The sequence below is a fragment of the Daphnia pulex genome, chromosome 7 (assembly GCF_021134715.1).
Source record: "Daphnia pulex isolate KAP4 chromosome 7, ASM2113471v1".
In the NCBI taxonomy this organism is placed as follows: domain Eukaryota; kingdom Metazoa; phylum Arthropoda; class Branchiopoda; order Diplostraca; family Daphniidae; genus Daphnia; species Daphnia pulex.
The window spans coordinates 7,955,659-7,976,252 of NC_060023.1; the positions used below are offsets into that span (position 1 = coordinate 7,955,659).

The window sequence follows — 20,594 nt, forward strand, 5'->3', positions numbered from 1 at the left end:
CTGCTTGCGCATCAGTAACTAACGGAATGACAGATTGCACTGACGAAGAATTTGTATCAGCATTAAACTGAGAATCTGTAGTAAATGTTGAAGGCAAGGTTTGTGTAACAAAAGATACAGTAGAGTAAGTACCATCTGTTAAAATGTTCGTCGCAGGAGTGGGTTCAGATGTGGAAGATTCACCGAAAATATTCTCATTGTCGACAGTTGTTTCACTACTTGAGGGTTTTTCGGTTTCTGGTACGGCGGTCGAAAATGTCAACATAGGTCCTGTATTATCTAATGTTGATAATGCCACTCCTGTTTCCGTTGTTAACACATTTTCCGTTGAAGTCGGGGAGGCGGTGGATTGTGAATTTGCTTCGCTAACGTCCTCCGTTTGAAACTCAGTAACTGCAGTTGTTGGTGATGTCATGATCAATTCATTCTGAGTGGTTGTTCCGTCTACTGTCTGTGTTGTAGGCACCAATGTGTCAACTGTCGATACCTCTTCAATGAAACCAGCATTGCTAGTTTCTTGTGAAGATGGATCAATACTTACTGGAGTGGTAGTATCATTTGGGATTGCTGACGTTATGAAAGAAGTAGATTGAATTGCAGATTGGGTAGAAGGCAAACTGGAATGAGTCGATTCTGTATCCAGCTCTAATGTAGAAGAAAGATCGATGTGGATAGTGGAAGAAGCCGTTTCTTCATCATTGATTTGGGAAAAAGTAACGGAAGTGATGTAATCAGGAGAATTAGTGGTAGTGAAGGAAGTCGTACTCGTCACTTCTTCTGAAGTCGAACCTGTTGGGGAAATAACAGTAGTTGATTGAGAAAACAAAGTAGAAGATAGATCAGATGTAGTGTGCTGAGGAGAAAGTGTTGATAGACTTGGAAGAGTCATTCCCATATGTTCTGTCGAGAAGAAAGATTGGATGGTCGTAGGTGAATCTGTATCAAAATTCTCTTGTGAAACTGGTGCAAAAGTTGTAGAAAACAGGGTTTGCTCGGCAAAGGATATGGAAGAGGAAGGACTGTTAGTATTCTGGCTAGTGTCAATATAGCTTTCAGTTGATGCACTACCCGCATGCTCACCAGTTGCTCCACTACTCGAAAGATCGTCAGTAGATACGTTGTCGGATGAAATGATTACAATATTTTCGGTTTGATCTGTAGACGAAATTCCTCCAGATGTGGAAGTTTCAGTGACTATGGCAGTTGGTACGTTTTGGCTATTCCCGTCAGTTTGGAATTCATTTGAAATGGGCGTTGTTAGATCAAATGGCTGTGAGGTCGTGTGCTGTACAACTGTCACTGGAAGAGAAACAGAAGAATCTGGCGTCGATGTCTCTGTAGTGAAACTGTCAAAATTTGCTGAATGAGACGTTGAATCAATACTAACAGGACTGTTAGTAATTATTTCCGTTGTCGTTGTGAAAACAGTAGTGGGTTGTGTTGTAGATTGGATAAATGGTGCACTGGAAAGGAGTGAACCTGAATCCAGTGTTTCAGACGGAATTTTTGGTGTGGTATTAATTATCATTTCTGCCGAAGTAACTGGTTTAGAAGTTGTTTGCTGCACAGTAGAATCTTCTGGGGTATGAGTGGATACGAAAATAGACGTAGAACCATCAGATGAAACATAAGAAGCTATCTCCTCCTCGGTTATTACTTCAGGGTTGAGCAGACCTATCGTTGAAGTCCCAGATTGTGCAGAACTTTCAGTTACTGCCATAGAGATATGATCACTGAAGTGAGTCGATAACGAGATGGGCGTAGTGATGTCATTTTCAGTCGCTGATGAGGGCCTCGTTGTTTCGTTTTCATGGCCAGTTTCCATTGAGGCAGAATTTGTAGTTGCTGTGGGCGGGGTAATTTCCACTGTTGTTGATTCTTCTGTAGAAGAAAGTGTTTCAATTGTTTGGTTCGGAAATGCATCTACTGTTGATTGGGTGGTTGTAGGCCTATCATCATCATCTGAGGTTGTCATACCGTACATAGTTGTAGAGTCAAATATTTGTTCTGATGTTATTTCAAAAGTATTTTCCGGACTGCTGAATGGTACAGTATTCATGGTAAAACTAGGTATTGTAACAAGAGGACTAGTCGTGATCTCAGATTCTTCAGCTAGTGTTTGGGAAATTGTTGAAATGTGTTCTGTTTCAGTCAGTGTCGAACCGATGTTCTGTAAATCAATAGGAACTGTCGAATCGGTAGTAAATAAAGAAGTGAATGTCTCTGTTTCGCTTTGAATTGTCCCCCCAGGTTTCTCAGATGTTGGTGTAGAAACATTTTCTTCTGTAGACATCGAAGAGTTGGTATTTGAATCGATGGTTTCATCCTCAGACGGAGTGGTAGATTCAGTAGCAACTATTTGATTCTCCGTAGTTGTGGACACAGTAGAAATACTATTGTCATCTGTGAAAGCCAGAGAGGTCGGATTGTTTGTTGAATTGGATTGGTCTATTCCATCAGTACTCAGTGATTGATCAGTTGATCCAGTCGTCGTTTCCGAATTTAGAGGATCAGTTTCTAAATTTTCCTGCTGAGATGTTGTTGTTTCAGGAGAATGCTGTGTTGATATTGGAGTCGAATAGGGACGTGAGGTCGATATATCTTGCTCAATAGTAGAGACAGCTTGAGATTGTGTGCTATCGCTCGTGACTAATGTATTAATTCCGTTGTCCTCTGGTTCCGTTTGAACCGTTAATACTTCAGTGGTAGTTTCAATAACAGGTTTTTCCGTGGAAATCGAATGTTCATTTTCTGTGAATAGTCCACCAGTACTCGACGGCAGCAAAGTAGTTGTGTGGTAACCGGAAGTTGTTGTGTCTTGATTCAATATGTTTTCATCAGGGGTCGCGAATGTCTGATCGTCATTCGCCACAGCGACTGTGGTGGTGATGCTTGGGTCGGTATTAATTACTGTAGACGGACTACTACTTCCCGATTGATTATCGATACTCATTGCTGTCGTAACCTGAGATTCCCCTGATTGCGTTTCAGCAATAGTTGAACTCTCTTCCGTTTCGGACAGTGTTGATTCTAAGTTCTCCGTACTAGAAGATAATGGCCAAATAGTGGTAAATGAAAAAGTGCTTTGAATCGACGACAAAATGCCGGACAATGTTGTTGTTTCGCTTTGAGATGTCTCTACATTTTGCTCTGATGACGTAGAAGTTTCTTCTGTAGTTGTTGAGCTAGAGCTCGCACTTTCTTCAGTTTTGGCGGGAGTGATAGACTCTGTGACCATCGGCTCTTTCCCCGTAGTTGTCGTAGTGGGAATATTTGTGGCGCCAGTAACAAACGATTCGCTCAAAGGGGATTCTGTGGAACCAATTTCTATACTATCCTGCTGCAAAGTTGTTTCGAAAAAAAACTCAGTTGAAATTAGGGTCGACAGGGGAATTGTTGTCGTGGTAGTCGAAGATTGACCCTGTTCGATAGTAGAGCTTCCAATGGAATCAGTTTCCAAGTTTTGTTGCTCAGTAGTTGCCCCAAGTAACGACGAACTAGATGAAAATGAGGTGGATAAAGGTGTATTCGTCGTTATCAAAGACAAATCCTGCTCGATGGTAGAGCTTCCGTGGTTTAAAGTGGTATCGCTGGCGACGGATGTAGTAAGAACGCTCTCCGTTACTTCTGGAAAAAACGAGAATCCTTCAGTGATAATTTCTAATTCTGGTTTATCCGTGGAACTCGGCTGTTGAAATTGTGTAACTTGTCCGTCAGTGCCAGAAGAAACCAAAATCGTCGTGAGATCACTTAAAGTTGTTGTAGTCGTCAATGTGGGATCTTCAGTAGCGATAACGACTGTAGTTTCAATGCTTGGGTCAGTATTAACTACTGTAGAAGTGCTACTGCTTCCCAATTGATCAGTGGTACTTGTTGTTGTGACCTGAGTTTCTTCAGATTGTGTTTGAGCAACTGTTGAGATTTGTTCTGTTTCGACTGTTGTCGATTCGGTGTTCTCTGCACTAGAGGAAGGTGGCCAAATAGTAGTAAAGGCAGCAACAGTGCTTTGAACTGACGACAAAAAGGTGGAAAAAGTGGTCGTTTCACGTTGAGTTGTTTGATCAAATGGCTCTGATGACGTAGTCGTTACTTCTGTAAACGTCGAAGAGCTAACAATTTCTTCCAATTTCGATGGCGTTGTTGACTCTGTTGTTGTAGCTACATTGGAAATATTTTCTTCCACTGTGACAGCCGGAGGAATTGGTATATTTGTGGAGTCAGTAACGAACGTTTCGTTCATAGTTGTTTCCGTAACTGTAGGATCAGTTTCAAAATTTTGTTGCTGAGATGTTGTTTCAGAAACAAACTGAGTTGATGCTAAAGTTGACGAGGAAATAGCTGTAGTTGGCGACCAATCTTGCTCACTAGTAGAGCTTCCCATAGAATCACTTTCTACATTTTGTTGCTGAGTAGATGTTTCAGTCAACGACGAAATAGTTGAAACTGAGGTCGACGACGGTGCAAATGTTGTTATTATGGACAAATTCTGCTCGATAGCTGTGTTTCCCTGATCTAAAGTGACATCACTCGCGGCGGATGTAGTAATACCGTTCTGTGCTCCTTCTGTTTGAACCGAGGATTCTTCAGTGATAACTTCAACAGCAGGAAATTTCGTGGAAGTCAGCTGTTCAAACTGTGTGACTTGTCCATCTGTACCTGAAGACACCAAAATAGTCGTAAGATCACTTGAAGTTGTTGTTTCTGGATTGAAGAAGTGATCAACAGGGGTCGACGATGTTTGATCCTCAGTCAACGAAACGACTGTTGTCCCAATGCTTGCGTCAGTATTAGTTAATGTAGAAGGGCTACTGTTAATTTCCAATTGATTTGCGCTACTTATTGTTGACGTAAACTGAGATTCTCCAGTTTGCGTTTGAGAAATTATAGATATATCTTCCGTTTCCCCGATTGTTGACTCAGTGTTCTCTGCACTAGACGACGATGGCCAAATAGTCGTAAAAGAAAAAGTGCTTTGAATTGAGGATAATATGTTAGACAATGTAGTCGCTTCACTTTGGCTGGTCCCCTCAGGTATCTCTGACGTAGAAGAAGGTTCCAGCGTAGACACTGAAGCGCCAGTACTGACTAAAATCTCAGATTGCGTCGTAGACTCTGTAGCGATCGGCTCTTCCACCGTGGTTGATACAATCGAAATACTCGCGGCCTCAGTAACGAACGATTCATTCAAAGTTGTTTCTGTATCTAGAGAGTCAGTTTGAATATTTTCGTGATGAGTCGTCGTTTCAGAAAAAAACTGGGTTGAAAATAAAGTCGACGCTGGAATCGTTGTCGTTGACGATAAATCTTGTTCTATATTCGAGGTTTCCGTGGAATCAGTTTCTAAATTTGGTTGCTGGGTAGTGGTTTCAGTAAAAGACAAAGTATTTAGAACTAAATCTGTCGACGGCTCTGTTGTCGATGGCAAATCTTGCTTGGCTGTAGAGCTTCCCTCATTGGTGGTATCAATTGCGAAAGATGTAGTAACACCACTCTCAGCTACTTCTGTTTGAACTGAAAATATTTCAGTTATAACTTCAAGTGAAGGTGATTCCGTAGAACTAAACTGATCAAAATGTGTGGTCTGTCCGATACTACTTGAAGACACTAAATTCGTCGTCTGTTGAGTTTCAGTTGCTGTTCCTTGACTGGAAGTGGCAAAACTTTCTGAATCGGTGTTTGCTGTAATAGTTTCCGTTTGCGCTGAGAAGTTACTCAATGTTGTTGTTACATCGGTCAGCGCTGATGACACCCCATCAGTAGTAAAGGATAACGTACTCGGAGTTGATGCCAATGTTGGCATATCGTTAATTTCGGTAGTTTCAACTGAGTCAGAATTTTGATCACTCACTTGCGTGGAAGCACCTGGTATAGAAGTTGTATGTTGAGACTGCATTGTAGATTCAGTCACAAATGTCGTCGGCACCGAAGTCGAGGAACTGGAAGTTGTCGAAACAATTTGTTCAATAGTAGACGTTCCCTGATTTATCAAGACAGTGGGTGTAATTGTTGTGATTTCCTCTAATCCCGTTGAAGTCTGTAGTTTCTCAGTGGTAACTTGCGGGACTTCAGTATTACTCGGCTGTTCTTCGGTTTCTGTAGTTCCTTGTTCAACAGTGGTAGTGTCAGGTGCGAAATTAGTTGAATGTTCAAATTCTGTGCTTGGTTGAGTTGCGATGGAGTTTGTTTCTTGATTAGAAGATTCACTTGTCGTTGTCGGATTAGTGAATTGTGTAGAGCTTATCGAAACAGGGAATTCTTCTGTAGTAGAAGATTCGCTAGCAATCGTTGAGCCAATAGAAGATTGAGATTCCGTAACAACCGAAAGATCCTGTTGTGTTTCTGTTGGACGAGGTATTGGAGTAGTTTCTTGGTCATTTGTAACATTCATCGAATTAGGCGGTTGAGTAGATGCTATGAATGTGCTAGACGTAGTAGAAACAAAATCTAAATCAAATCCGGGAACTAAATCCGGGCCAGTCACGGAAGAATCATTTTGGGTTAAAGCGGAACTAATAAATGTTGTCATGTTCAGAGATTCTTCCGTTTGGGTTTCTGAAGAAAATGAATGGTTACTGCTCTCAACCAATGTCGACTCAGTGTTCTGTACATCACTAGATGACGTCCAACCAGTAGTAAAGGATATCGTACTTTGAATTGACGATAAAATACTTGACAACGTAGTCAATTCGCTTTCGACAGTCATCTCAGTTGGTTTTGTTGATTGATCATTCTGTTGTGTGAATATGCCACCGATAGTTGAATTGGTGTCACTTTCAAACGTTACCAGAGATTCAGTGACTGTCTGTTTATTCTCCGTTGTTGTTCTTTCGGTAGTGGTACTATCATCAAAAGTTCCTTCTTCAGTTGTTGGTCTAACTGTTGATTGGCCTGACTCATTGGTAGCCAGCGATTCATTGACAGTAGTTTCAGGAGAGTCAGTTGTGACGATTTCTTGCTGCGTGCTTGAAAGTGTTTCAAGCACAGATGTCACTGTTGACACTGCGTTTGTTGTCGGGCTAAATGTGGTATGGGATTCTTGGTCGATCGTTGAGCTCCCTAGGGATGTATTAAAATTGTTTACCATTGTTGTAGTAAAATTGGTCAGTTCTGTTTGGATTTCGGGCGTTTGACTCGTTACTTCAATATTGGTTTGAGTGACCTGTAATTCGAACTGTGTGGTATGCTGCCCAGAAATGGACGTTTCAGTTTCGGTAAGAGTTGTTTCTTCACTCTCAGATGTAGATTCTTGTGTGAGAGAGGTGCTTGATTGGTCTTCTATGGGTTTTCCCTCATTCACATTAATTGTCGTTGTAAGAACGTTCGGTGTTGAAGTTTCTACATTTTCTTGAGTAGTGATTTCAGCCAATGGTGGACTACTGGATAATGTCGGTTTGTCCGAAGGGGAAACTGTTGACTCGTTTTGTAGAGTAGAGTCACTCGTTTCAGGAGTAGTAAAAATGTCATTGCTGGCAGATGAACTCGGATTGGTAGAAGTAACTTGTTCTCCATGCATAGCAGTAACAATATCATCTGTGATGGGGTTTGTGTCTGATCCGCTTGTTACAGTGACTGGGGAAATAGTTGAAGACGTTCCAAAAGCGTCTGTCATCGCGGTAGATAAGGTCTGGGTGGTTTGAATTTCACCCGTTGTATGTTCTTGTCCGATTGAAGACGTTACAACTACAGATTCGGTTGTTCTTTCAGTGTTAGCAGGTTCTTGCGTAGAGACGGTGCTTAAAAGACCCTGAGCCAATGATGAAGCTGTTTCAGTCTGAATGTTTTGTTCCAATGCTGAACTTGCATCGTCTTCCTCCGTGAAGATTGGATTAGAAACGGATGTTGATAATTCACTCACTAAATCCGTTACAGAGGTACTCTGTGTTGCCTCAGTGACTGCATCGGATGTAACTAAATCAGGTAATGTACTTTCTGTTAGAGAAACTGTAGACGAAAATGTAGTGGTAGAACTATTTTCACCCGACAACGAACTGCCAGCTTCGTTGGAAGAAGTTAAGGGAAAGAAAACAACTGTTGTGGAACCAAACGTTATGGTGCCCTCAGTGGATAAGACAATTGTGGTTTCATTGATTGGACTGGCAGTAATAATTGTGGAACTGCTTCCCAATTGATTTTCGCTATTCGTGATAGTTGTGTGAGATTCCCCAGATTGCGTTTCAGCAACTAATGAGATCTCCTCCGTTTCAGACAGTGTCGACTCGGTATTCTCTATACTTGAAGGCGTTGGCCAAATAGTAGTAAAGGCAAAGGTGCTTTGAACTGACGACAAAATGCTGGACAATGTAGTCTTTTCGTTTTGAGTTGTCGACGGCTCTGATGTAGGAAAGGTTTCTTGCGTAGATGTTGAAACGCTAGCACTTGCTTCAACTTCAGACTGCGTTGTAGACTCTGTGACGATCACCTCTTTCTCTGTAGATGTTGTCAGAGTCGGAATACTTTCCTCTACTGTGAAAGAAGTTGGTGTCGGGGCACTTACAGCAGTAGTAACAAACGATTCGTTAATAGTTGTTTCGGTACCTATAGAATCAGTTTCTGTATTTTCTTGCTGAGATGTTGTTTCAGAAGAAAACTGGGTTGATACTGGAGTCGACGAGGGATTTGTTGTTGTGGTAGTTGACGATAGGTCCTGTTCGGAAGTGGTACTTCCTACATCGCTTTCTACAACTGTTTGCTGAGTAGTTGTTTCAGGCAAAGACGAGGTAGTTGAAACTGAATTTGTCGACGGTGCAATCGTTGAAATTGATGACAAATCCTGCTCGACTGTAAAGCTTCCCTGACTTAATGTGGTATCGCTTGCAGCGAATGTTGTAACACTACTCTCAGCTACTTCCGTTTGAACCGAAGAGACTTCAGTGATAACTTCCAATGCAGGACTTTCTGTAGAATTTAGCTGTTCAAATTGTGGGGTCTGTCCGACAGTACTCGAAAGCACCGAATTAGTAGTCTGAGTAGTTTCAGTAGTTGTTTCTTGACTGAAAGTGCTAGATGGACTAACCGTCTGTGCTGTTGTTTCTTGATCATTTGGGAAACCCGCAATTGTATCTTGATTACCAATCGTCGTCGGACTACTTGATGGAGTGACACTGAATAAAACGGTCGATTCTTTGTTAGCTGTTGTTTCCTCCGTCACATGAGACTGACTCTGTATAGTTGTACTAGAAGAAGATTGAGATACAGTTGAAGGCATCTGTTCTTCAATAGTAGTACTTAAATCTTGGCTGGCTGTCTCACTGACTGAAGTGATAGTTGTTGATGGTGTTGTTAACATAGCTAAATCAACATCCGAACTTGTTGTGAAGTCTGTAAGATTGCCTGTTTGAGTTGCGCTAGAAGAAGTACGCAATGTAGTACTGAATGGAGTTTCTTCAGTTTGACTTTGAACAGTTGTTTCAACCTGGTCGGTTCCGGTTGACTCTGTAGTCTGCACTAATGCCGACGTAGTCAAGTCGTTTGTGAAGGAGAACATATCGTCTCGCGTCGTCTCGCTTCCACCAGACGTTTCGTCATTTACCGATGAAGTAGAAGCACTAAAACTGATGGTAGTCGTGAAGTCCTCCGTCTGTGAGGACAATTCAGTGACAGGCTCCTGTATATCCGTAGTTGTTTTCACTGTAGTTGTTCTTTCGGTAGACATGACAGCTGAAGTACTAGAAGTTAAACTACCTATGGTACTTGAAAACTCGTCGGGGACTCCCGTGAATTGCGCTTGATTCTGGGTGGTTTCAAAATCCGAAGAATCGGTTGCACTATTTTCTGATTGGGAAGTTGTCGACACCAGGGTGGTTGAAGGTCTAAAAGTTGTTGTCGCCGACGAAGCTTGCTCTGTTAGTTCCGTTATTGATTCATTAGTGATATTTTCTACTGATACTACCGAAGGTGTTGTTATTTGTTCATTTTGTGTAGTTTCGTCTCTTGTCGTAGAAGTAGTGTCCCCGAAGATGACCGTTTCTTTACTTTCTGTTGTTGTTTCTTGATTGAAAGTACTAGACTGGCTAAATATCGACGTTGTTTCTTGCCCATTTGGATTATTTGTGGTATCGACCACAGTTGTATCTTGACTTGGGAATCCGATAACTGTTGTCGGATTGATGGATGGGGTGGAACTGGAAGAAATAGTCGATTCATTGGTTGTACCTTCTGTAGTAGCTGGTTCACTTGATGCATCACCGAGTGTAGTGCTAGTGACGGACTGGGATTCAGTCACCAGCATCGCATTTTCCTGAAAGGAAGTAGTTTCTTGGCCTACGGTTACATTGGTGGAATTAGTAGGTGATGCTGATGGTGAGGAAGGTGTAGCAACAACATCTGTTTCAAATTCTGAATTAGTAGTCAGCGCTGGAGTTGTAAATAATTCAGTTTGCATTTCAATGGTTGTTGAACTACTCAGTTCCGTCACGGCTTGTGATTGCGCTGGACCATTAGTAGAAATCTCTTCGGTTTCCGTAAATGCGGTCTCGGTAGTCTGTACAATAGGTGTTGACGTAACATCGTTAATAAACGTAAGCGTGCTCTGAATCGACGACAAAATGTTCGACAGAGTAGTCGTTTCGCTTTGACCATTTGTCTGAGATGTTTGTGTTGTTTTATCAGCGTCTTGAGTGGAACTAGAAGAACCGGTACTTAAATCTTCCGGTTGGGTCACCAATCCAATCTCCAGCATTTGTTTCTCAGTTGTCGTTTCGTCAACTGTTAAGTCTGAACTGAACGTTGTACTCGCTGTACTGGATTCCACCGTGCTGCCAGTAACCTGTGATTGGTTCAGAGTTTCTTCCGTACCTACAGGATCGGTTATTAGATTTTCGTGCTGAGTAAATGTTATTTCCGGCGAAGACGTTGTCGATTCAAGAGTAGTAGAAGGTCTTGACGTCGACGTCGTTTCCCGCTCAGAATTCAAACTTTCTTCAGTTATCGCAACAGTATCGACCATGGTTGTAGAACCGGGCTCCGTCAGCTCCGTTGCAATCGTTATTGTGGTTTTGTCAACGGAATTTTGTGTAACAACAGCATCTGCAGTAGATGGCCCTGCAGTAGTCACAGCGTTTGGTTCTGTCGTTGTCTCGTCGGTAACAGATTGAATCATGTTAACCAACGTCGTACCGGAAACATCCGCAAAAGCAAGAGTTTCTGTTACGGATGGACTCGCGGATGTCAAGTTGTCATTGGTAAAAGTGCTCATTGTCGATGAATTCGTTTCGTCTGCGCTTCCACTTTGCTCGCTTGTGATCGAATCTGTAAGTGTGACGATTTCGGTTTGACTAGTTATCGTCGACGCAAATCCCGATGATCCTTCTGTTGTTGATTCGTTATTGCCTAACACACTCTGACTATCTACTGAAACAGTTGAAATCCCTTCCGTAGCCGACGATGGCTGTGGAGTGGTTTCCGTCGACTGAACAGACGATGTTTCTTGACTAGCTAAAGTTGTTGACGACGACACTGATATACTGGGCGTATCACTTGTCTCTGTCAACGAAGAGAAGGTAGTCAATTCGTCGGGTGTAACAGTCATTGGCACCGACGGGCCAGTGGTCGTAGAGCTCAACAAGAGTTCGCCATTAATAGACGAACTATTATCGAGCCCTTCAGTCATAGTCATTGTATCTTGGTTAGTGGTCGGGTTGTTATCGAGCGGTGCAGTTGTAGAGACAGTGAGTAAAGAGGTGGTATCAATAGGATTAGTGGTAGAGAAAACGTGTGTGGGCGACGCGTCTGTCGGGTTAGTTTCGTCGGCAGGCGACGAGGAAACATCTGTTGTAGAAGAGACCAAGAATGTCGTGAAAGTGTGGGAAGAATCCGTCGGAGCGTCCGTCGTCTGAGTCAATCCGATCGGATCCAAGTGCTGGATGGTACCTTGAATTGTTGAAGTGGCGAGAGGAGTGGTCGTCGCTTCTGTCGAGAGGCTAGTCGCTTCCGTCACCGTCGTCTCTTGCTGAGTGCTAATGGGTTGAGGAGTCGTCGTAGTCTCAACTTGGCTAGTGCTCAATGAAGAGGCTTCAAATCCCTCTGTCGTTCCTACAGTCCCTATTATACGTCACGTTCATAGTATAAATCCATCGTGAAATGTATTCGACTTACCCATGCAGTTCACCAACTATGTACATAGCGTATACAGGCCCATAACCACATAGCGAACCATTGCCCTTATTGCCTTAAACTACTTGTATTGTGATTTTGTGATCACAAGATCCTAAAAAATTTTTCGGTTGAACGAATGGATCGGTTCTATTATTAATGGCATCAACATTAAAAGAGGACGCTCTGATTTCGTAAGCTGTTAATCGATGGACCACATATTATGTTTACGAGAAAACAGAAACGACTGGGCCTCATCCAGTAGATTTTTTCTATGTGAAAGCATGGGTATCGGGGGAATCGTAAAATAAAAGCGGGGGATCGTGTCTATACAGTATTGGCTTCGTTTCGCTAATAGTAGGCTATCATGCCATCAGCTGTTGCGATGATGCGCGCTTGCTGCGCTGCCCCTGGAAATCAGGCCGTGCGAAATAGGCGCCAGCACGTTACATGAATGCGTGACCGAATCAAATTTACAATAAAGGGATGGAATAACCGACCGACTGACGCGTCGTAGCTATATAACGGAAACAAATAGCGCCAGGAAGTATGTATAGATAGCTCTGATTATATAAGAACTGATTTCTATAAACTTCAGACTATGCAAACAAAATAGTGATTCGATGCTTGAAATGATAGTCAAGTTTGTCGGAAAACTAGCTGGAAAAAAAGTTTCTTCATGCTTGTAAAAAAAAACTAATTTAAATGGTAATGCATGCTCGATGAAATTGTCCCCAGTATTTGACTAAAGGATCAACACTATAGATAGGCAGTTGACTTTCTTTACCTTCTGAAATGGTGGAGAATCCTGAGTCATCCAGAAATGAAATAAGAAACGGAGGAGAACTATCAAGGGTGAACGAAGGGGCGGTTCCGAAATCCGAATCCAAGAACTCCACGCTCAATTCTGGTTCTGTTGTCGACGTCGCTAAAGAATCATCCGGGAAGTTGGGAGCTGGTGCTATGACGAGCGGGGTATTGTCTTCATTTGAGAGACTGAGAAGTTCTTCCAACAGGGCCGAGGTGTCGATTTCTGGCGTGGCCGATAGGTCCGTTTGGAAAGACGGCGAATCAGTCGGTGATGCATCGCGGGTCAAATTGGCCTTCAGAGAAGCCTGAAATTTGCTTTTGATGACGGCCAAAGGTTCCTGTTGGTTAAGAGGCGATACTAAGCTGTAAGACGGCGACTCCTCTTCAGGCTTCCAAGCGTGGAACGCAGCCGATGTCGGATCCTTAATGGGTAGCTCGTTAAAGATTGGGCGCCGTCCAGGATACTCCAGCTGGCCAGGTGATGCTGGAAGTATGGGTTGCTGAATGCTCGTCTTGTTCCTCAACCTGCTACTGTTGATAATGATCCTCTTCTTGAACTTCAAATTGTTTTTGAGTTGCTCAAGGCGTTCGGACAAGCCCATGCGCTCCATCAGCTCGCTCGAATCTTCCCACTCTTCCGGGCTTTGGATGCAGCGAGCTTCAAGGATGCCGTCATCACGGATCGAACAGGACGCAATCTGTCCATCTGGCATTATCTGGTTCGACGGCAGGGGTGTGCAGCACATGCTGAAACACTCCCAGCTAACCAGGCAAGAAGCACCGATGGACAGTTTCTCGTCATGTTGATTCTTGCTGCTCTGTTGGCTCACCCTCAGTGCTGACGCAAAACTCTAAAATAAAAAAATTCAATTAATAAAATTCGAGTATTCAATATATAGGCCATCCACAAATAGGAGATTCCCCGTATATTGACCAACAGAATCATCCTTTCCGTCCGTTTATTAGCCTATCATCTGGACTGCTTCTATCATTGCCGTTCAAGGCGTTTGCTAGTTCAATAGATTTTAAGTTATATCATAACTTCTATTATATCCTATGTGCCAGGCTAGACTCTGTGGTATACGTTCTGTTTCAATTATGGTCTATTCTAAGAAGACAAAAAAAAAACATGCTCGGGAATAAGGCAGCATATAACGGTGTGAGAAGAACGGCAGACGGCGCCTGGCTCACCGTTTTCCTTTATTCCCAGCAGTCAATAAATATGTATAGTCCCAATAAAAGCAAGCAGTTGACCCACTGAAGGAAGAATAATCTGCCGTTTACAAACAACAACTATACAACCAGTTAGTGCGTTAAATCACCTGCGAGTGTGAAGCTTCACAGGTAATTGAAAATAAAAATACCATTTTTTTCCTTATTCTGGTCGTGCGTTAAACGAAAAACTACCGTTAGTACGGCTACATCAAATGCCTTGTGATATAATCAAGAAAATGTTCTTTTTACTAATATTATAAAAATGAAGTGACGCAGTAAAATGCCTATGATACATTGCATCCTATATAGCCTACATTGCAAACAGCAGGATCGATAGACACCTTCTAATATGTTGAGTCTATACTCCCTATACTCGAGAAGGAAAAATCGGCAGACAGATCGAATGCATACCACTGACTGTTTTCGAAGAGTATAATATATAGAAGACTGTGAGACATTTTTTATGTGATGCTGTCACCCAGTGTGGGAAAGCAAGAAGAAAAATGGCAAGATGGGAAATGGCTCTTAGAGGAAAGACATGTGCGCCACATCTTTTCGTCGATCTGATTTACTATTATGAAACGAACATCAGTGAAGCTTTGGCGACGTTCATTAACGGGACCATCAGCGATCTCGGCCGTGACTTTCTCAAATCCCAAGAATAAGAAACAACACGACAACGCCATTTCGATCCGGTCAGTTGCGTTGGACGAGGTAGGTACTACCAAATTGATGCTGGGCACGGGTCGCTATTGTAATGAAATTTCTCGTAGAAACTCTTCGTTTCTTCCCTGGAAGTTGCTGGTCTTCACAAAGCTCCCGACAAACCTGTGGGAGGTCCCACCGCAAGTCCAATGCCCATCACATGCAACACGCTGTAAGGCCGAATTTTGTAGCGATGGTCAATATGGAGTGCGCGCTCAACACCATGGCGACGGCCTGTTGAATTCCGACACCGTTATACATTGCCAAGCGATTATACAAGCCATCACGTAGTATATAAAAAGTTAAGAATTCAATCGAGCCTATCTGATGCGAAAACCACCTGTGGAAAGCATGGGACGTTTCCTCTTCCTTCATCCTTGTTATGGGTGCAGTATGTAAACTGAATTTTTATTCTTCTGACGTCCTCAAAAAAGTCTATAAACTTTTCGTTGCAGCAACAGTTCATTTTTTTTTGTTTAATTTTGCCTTCAACTTTAATTCGCCAACATACTGACGGTTATAACGTGTTGACACAATCACCCCAATTTTAATTCCAGGAGTTGAATAACATGCCCTTAGTTCGAAACCATCTCATCACACTAGCTATATGTTGTAATTCAAACTTTTGCCTCCTTTTCTGTTTTGTTCTGAATGGAGTAATATATTGCCCGGTAGCGATATGATAGCCGCATTTTCTTTCTTGTATTTCTTCGTTCCCTTTTCGAACATAATGAAGGTTTTCTTCTTCTTTTTTCATTTTTTTAATTTTCACCTTCATTTCACCCGGTTCTCGTGCAACAGTTGTCGGCAAGTCCCTCGATTGGGTTATATACTGTATACTTGTCAATTGGGGTCTACACCAGTAGTGTATAATATCTGCTAATACAATTCAATGGAATGCTCAAACACAAATCGATTGTTCGACTCATATTCGCCCAATTGTCTATAAGATATTGGGCACCGAAAACAATTTCCAATTTAATTTCTCACACGGTTGGTGGTTTATATGCTGCGAGAGGAACAACACGAAAAGTGGCCGCTTTGACGCGGGTGGGCGGCCAAAGGGAAAGAAAAAAAAATAATAATTTTAATTAGACCCGTTTAGTGAAAAATCCGTCGCTTGCGGAAGAGTTGGTGTGAAATGGTCAGCAACATTTCAGACTAATAATATAACAATTTAGCCGAAGGAGCTCCTTCAGTTCCGAGCGAGTGCGCTGCTGCACAAGGCAGATGCTGCGTATGTATTATAGCAGTGTAGCCCCTATTACAGTACTTTGGCCCATCTACCACGTATATAATAACAGGCTGCTGGGACGCTCATGTCCTCACGCCGCAATGCGGTTTATCAACTTGCGACGAGGATGTACGGGAGAGTTACTACACACGAGATAAGCTAAGGCGAGGCGTGTCCACTAACGGTCGTCTGTCACCAAAAATTATGGAAAAAGACAAAAGCTTCACCAAAGGTAATGAGAAGTGAAAATATAACGACGACCAAAAATCTATGCAAAGCCACACGGCGATAAATAAATGCGAGATTTACTATGAATTCAGCAGACTCATTGAAACCCCAAAAAGAAGCCGAAGGGCAGACAACGCTCGATTTTCCCACGTTATATCGGGGCAACCCGGGCAAACCAAACGGAAGACATTTTTAGGGGAAATCCCTCGATGTAACGAATCAAATATTATGTATGTATTCAGACAAAAATGAAACGGTATCAGAAAACTATAGCACACGTCATTTTTTTTCTTCTTAGTATTTCTTTCAACTTCGCGGTCACCAAATAAGTATACAGCTAAGCTAACTATATTCGAACCCCACTGTTTTTTTCTTCTGCGCTACAGGGTACATTCTGTGAGGCCAGTGTGTACAGCGAACAAGTGAACCATGGCAAAGAAATAATAAAAATGACAAGACCCAATTTTTTTCTCAGCCCTCACGTCGGGACGGAAGTGCTTGATTGAGTATTTGACGGTGCGTGCTGCCATTGATTCGAGTTAGAGATTTATAGAACTTATAAAGCAACCCCCAAAACACAATGAAGGTCTATACGTTCTTATTCTATATATGAAAGGAAATAATAAATAATAATACAAGATGACTTCAATGTTTCTTACCGTCAAGAGAAGGAGACTGACGATTGCCGGGGCACGCATCGCGTCTCGGATTGGTTAAATAAGATGTCGGAACGACTGGAACAAAAAAGGTACTCGTTTTTTTCTTTTTTTTCGGATGTGCTCGTTTAATCCGCAGTTACGATGTGGATGGCAATGCTCAACTCGGAACGATCAATTGTGCCAGAACATAGTCCAGGTGAATGGACTTGGAGTGTGAGCTGGTGAGGTGCGGAGAAGGTGGGGGAGATGTTAAAATAAATACAATAAATAAACTATCGCGGCCCAGCTCGCGATCTTCAAGTACTGGAAGAGCTGTACTGTTCAGAGTCAAGTCCGATCGAAGACTAAATCCACTGTTGGGTAGTGGTCGAGCATTTTCCCTCCTTGCAAGAAGGCGACAAGTAGGTCCCGTCGAGTTTATTTTCACACCTGTAACAAAAGTTGAAGCTTCCTCCATGTCTTCCGCCCGCCTCCAAACACCCCCCCCCCCTGTCCAACCCCCGTACCACATCGGAGTGTATACACGCGTTACGCAAGACCCATTGATCCCGTTTGTCCCGTTTAAGACGACGCTTGTTTGTTCACGTATACGTCTATACGTGTATATTGGGCGTTATTTTCTTATTTCTTTTCTTTTTCGAGCCTAACTGAGAAAAAACAAAATCTTTGATTGCATTTTGTTAACAGCTGCTGCTGCTTTGAATATAATAGAGGAAGCCAGCAGCTTTTGATTTCGCGATTCCCAGTCAATCTCCAGGGAATGTTTCGCCTCCTCTCTTTTAAATTAGTTTTTTTTTCCCAGAAAATATTACACGAATCAAACCTTCGTAAAATTAATAAGATTTTTTTCTTTTAAATCATCATGCAGCCTGTGATATACTAGGCCTATAGGCCTATATACACAGCATTCTTTCAAACACGATAAACCGCACGGGTGCGGTTTTTCTTCCGAAGAATGACCGCAGCATAGACCTAAAAGGCCGCCAATTCGTTCAACTAAATTGCTGGACTGTGCTGGACGCGACGAACGTTACATCATATTGTACAGTAAAACTTTCTTAAAAAAGGATGCTAACCTCTTTTCACTGTGCAATGATCCTCTCTAGCCGTGCTATCGGCCATGCTCATATGAGCATCAAATAAAGCGCGTCATTGCCATTCGTCGCTCCGTTATTGCTGCTGCACACGCATCAGTCCATCCATTCCTCTTTTACTATATTACGGCTCAAGCAAAGTGTTTCCTTTTCTTCGTTACAAGAAATAAGTGACCGATTAGGCAGCTGAATTCGGTACAATTTAATTTTTCTCTCTTTGATTGTTTCACACCCGTCTAGTCGCGGGTGATATTCTGTAACGGGAACGCCGACGCGCACGGACAGCAGCAGCAGCACGAAAAATATCGAACGGGAATATTCATTATGTCTTTAAAAATCGTTAAGTAATGTCGCTAATATGCGCATGTATAGTTTGGCGGAATTTTTGGAAACGGTTTCAGCATCAGTTGAATGCTGGCATTTCGCGTTGGCTTAATCATGCGATTATTTTCAGAAAGAATTCATAAGTCCATGCAGCAAGTATATAGTGTCGCCGATATTATATGGTTCAAAATATATCTGTATAATAAGAAGAAAGCGTTATCTTGTTGGAAACGGTATTGCTATAACATATAACGCGCTCGCCTTCAAATCGTGGGATATCTGCCGAATTGTATTTTTCGGTTCTAGACTTCCTCAAGTTTGCCCGCGTCCTTTGAATTTATAGATAAGGTAAATGTCCATCGCCAGCCGAGGGAATCCGTGTTAGCAGGGCAGATTTCTTCCTAGCAATTATAAGATTCCCATGACATCTTCGGACCACCGAAAATCTCAAACGAAAAAAAAAAAGTAAGAAAAACAATTTTGGAAAGCGGTACATATAATTTGCGATCGTGATCAAAACCTCCCGGAATCAGCAGCATCTTTATTCTCACTGTGTATATGTTAAGAGATATCGTACTGTGTGAGGATCGAATCCGATTATATAAGCGCGGGAACGTCTGCGCCGTCATGTTGTTTCTGTTTTCTCAACTCTTTATATTATTAATATTTAATCTTTCTTTTCTCTTATTTACGAGTATATACGTGCTGCTGAACCCTCCCACTTATGGGAGTTCTACATTTTTACAAATAAATAAATATATAGAGCTTTGGTATATTACACAATCTATACATCGCAGGACAATCTGGGTCTTTTCCCTTTGCGGTTCTTATTGACGGCCAGCACGGCCAGGTTTCGAAACAAACAAACAAAACAAAGAAATGCGCAGTAGCAACAATCTTCCAGTATATAGAGCCTGCTGCTGCAGAGCCCAGACTGTCTCTTTGTGTATTTATTTCGTGTTAACCAGTTTACCGACTATTATAGCCGGCTCAGAAATGGCCCGATAAAAACGGAAGAAGCGCGGCTGACTTTTTAACCCACATTTACGGTTCCGCCTTTCAACAATACTACGCCGACCGCCACTTTCCCACTTTCTGTCCAGTTTCACAAAATTGTATTACAAATAAATCGCCCAAACTATCGCGATAAAAAGAAAAAGAAGAAGGCGGGCCGCAGCTCCAGTTTCAAATTGTTTCTCCATGATGGAATGGAACAATGGACACGTGTGGGGGCTTATAATACGCGTTATATGTCGCCGGATCGCGGCGCACGGAGCCAGCAAAAGAAATCTAACCATTCAAAACCGGATACGAATAAGCGCTAACGCTGCTGCGACCACCGACGGCGGCCAACAGGAAATAATGGAACGAATGCGTTGCATCATCATTCGTCGCCCATCGTCGCATAGGAAAAATCGGAAATATTTTACCGATACGTCGCATCTTTGACGGCAACGAATATTTCACTGCAAAATTAATCCAAATTTACTCACAGTCCAATAAGAATAAGTCGTCTTTATTATTGTAGACTCAATGGCTCAATGGCTCATTCTGAAAGGTATATAAATTCCATCACGAGATTTGTTCTTTGTAAGCGAGAAACAAATGACCGGCGGGTCCCGTTAAATCAACACCAAGCAGCAATATCTCCCAAACCGCATCTTGGATTAACTTTTTTTTTTTCACGTGAAATGGCGAATGCCCAGCATACGGCAGACGTCAGAACCAAATACACGCTAATAACATATCCCGCGCGCCCTAGAGTCCGCTCAGAATCCAAGGAGAGATTACGTTCGCGATATTTTGGGTGTATATATATTTCTGTCGAACTTTTGGGCTACACTCTCGTGTGTCGCCGTAACACGGTCTCGAAACACTCGAGTAGAGCCGTTTGAGGAGAGAGAAAGAGACAGCGGAGAAAGAGACGACACGGAATGAGAGAAGAGAGAAAGGCGAGTTCTTCCTTTTCTTTTTTTTTTTTAAATTTTACCCTGATGGTGTAAAAATGTACCGTAAATGTCTCACCGCTCTTTCAAGTGTTTCTTTGCTGGTCAACACAAGATAGAAAAAAAAAATGTTTTAGAACTCATTTTTTAAAAACTGAAAAACCAAATGTCGTGCGTAGCAGACCGGCAGTGACGCTGATCACGCGCTAGAAACTTCAATTAATCATCAAAACCATCGCGACAAAGTCGAGACGGGTGGTACAGAAAATGCGGAACCGGAGAGAAATGA

General features: G+C 42.4%; 1 protein-coding gene across 7 annotated transcripts in view; it reads right to left on the reverse strand.

The window, feature by feature from the left end:
• Positions 1-17,327, reverse strand: part of LOC124198267 (mucin-12-like) — a 31,869-nt gene extending 14,542 nt beyond the window's left edge. For 3 of the 7 annotated variants that reach the window (XM_046594051.1, XM_046594048.1, XM_046594047.1), the window contains exons 1-3: positions 16,942-17,326; positions 12,878-13,751; positions 133-12,039 (exon numbers count right to left, since the gene is read on the reverse strand). In XM_046594051.1, coding sequence (XP_046450007.1) covers positions 133-12,039; positions 12,878-13,751; positions 16,942-16,980 — 12,820 coding nt within the window. In that variant the 5' untranslated portion in view covers positions 16,981-17,326. Of the gene's footprint in view, positions 1-132; positions 12,040-12,877; positions 13,752-16,941 lie in introns of all 7 variants that reach the window. The other 4 variants (XM_046594054.1, XM_046594053.1, XM_046594049.1 and 1 more) reach the window with 3 other exon arrangements.
• Positions 17,328-20,594: the final 3,267 nt, after the last annotated feature.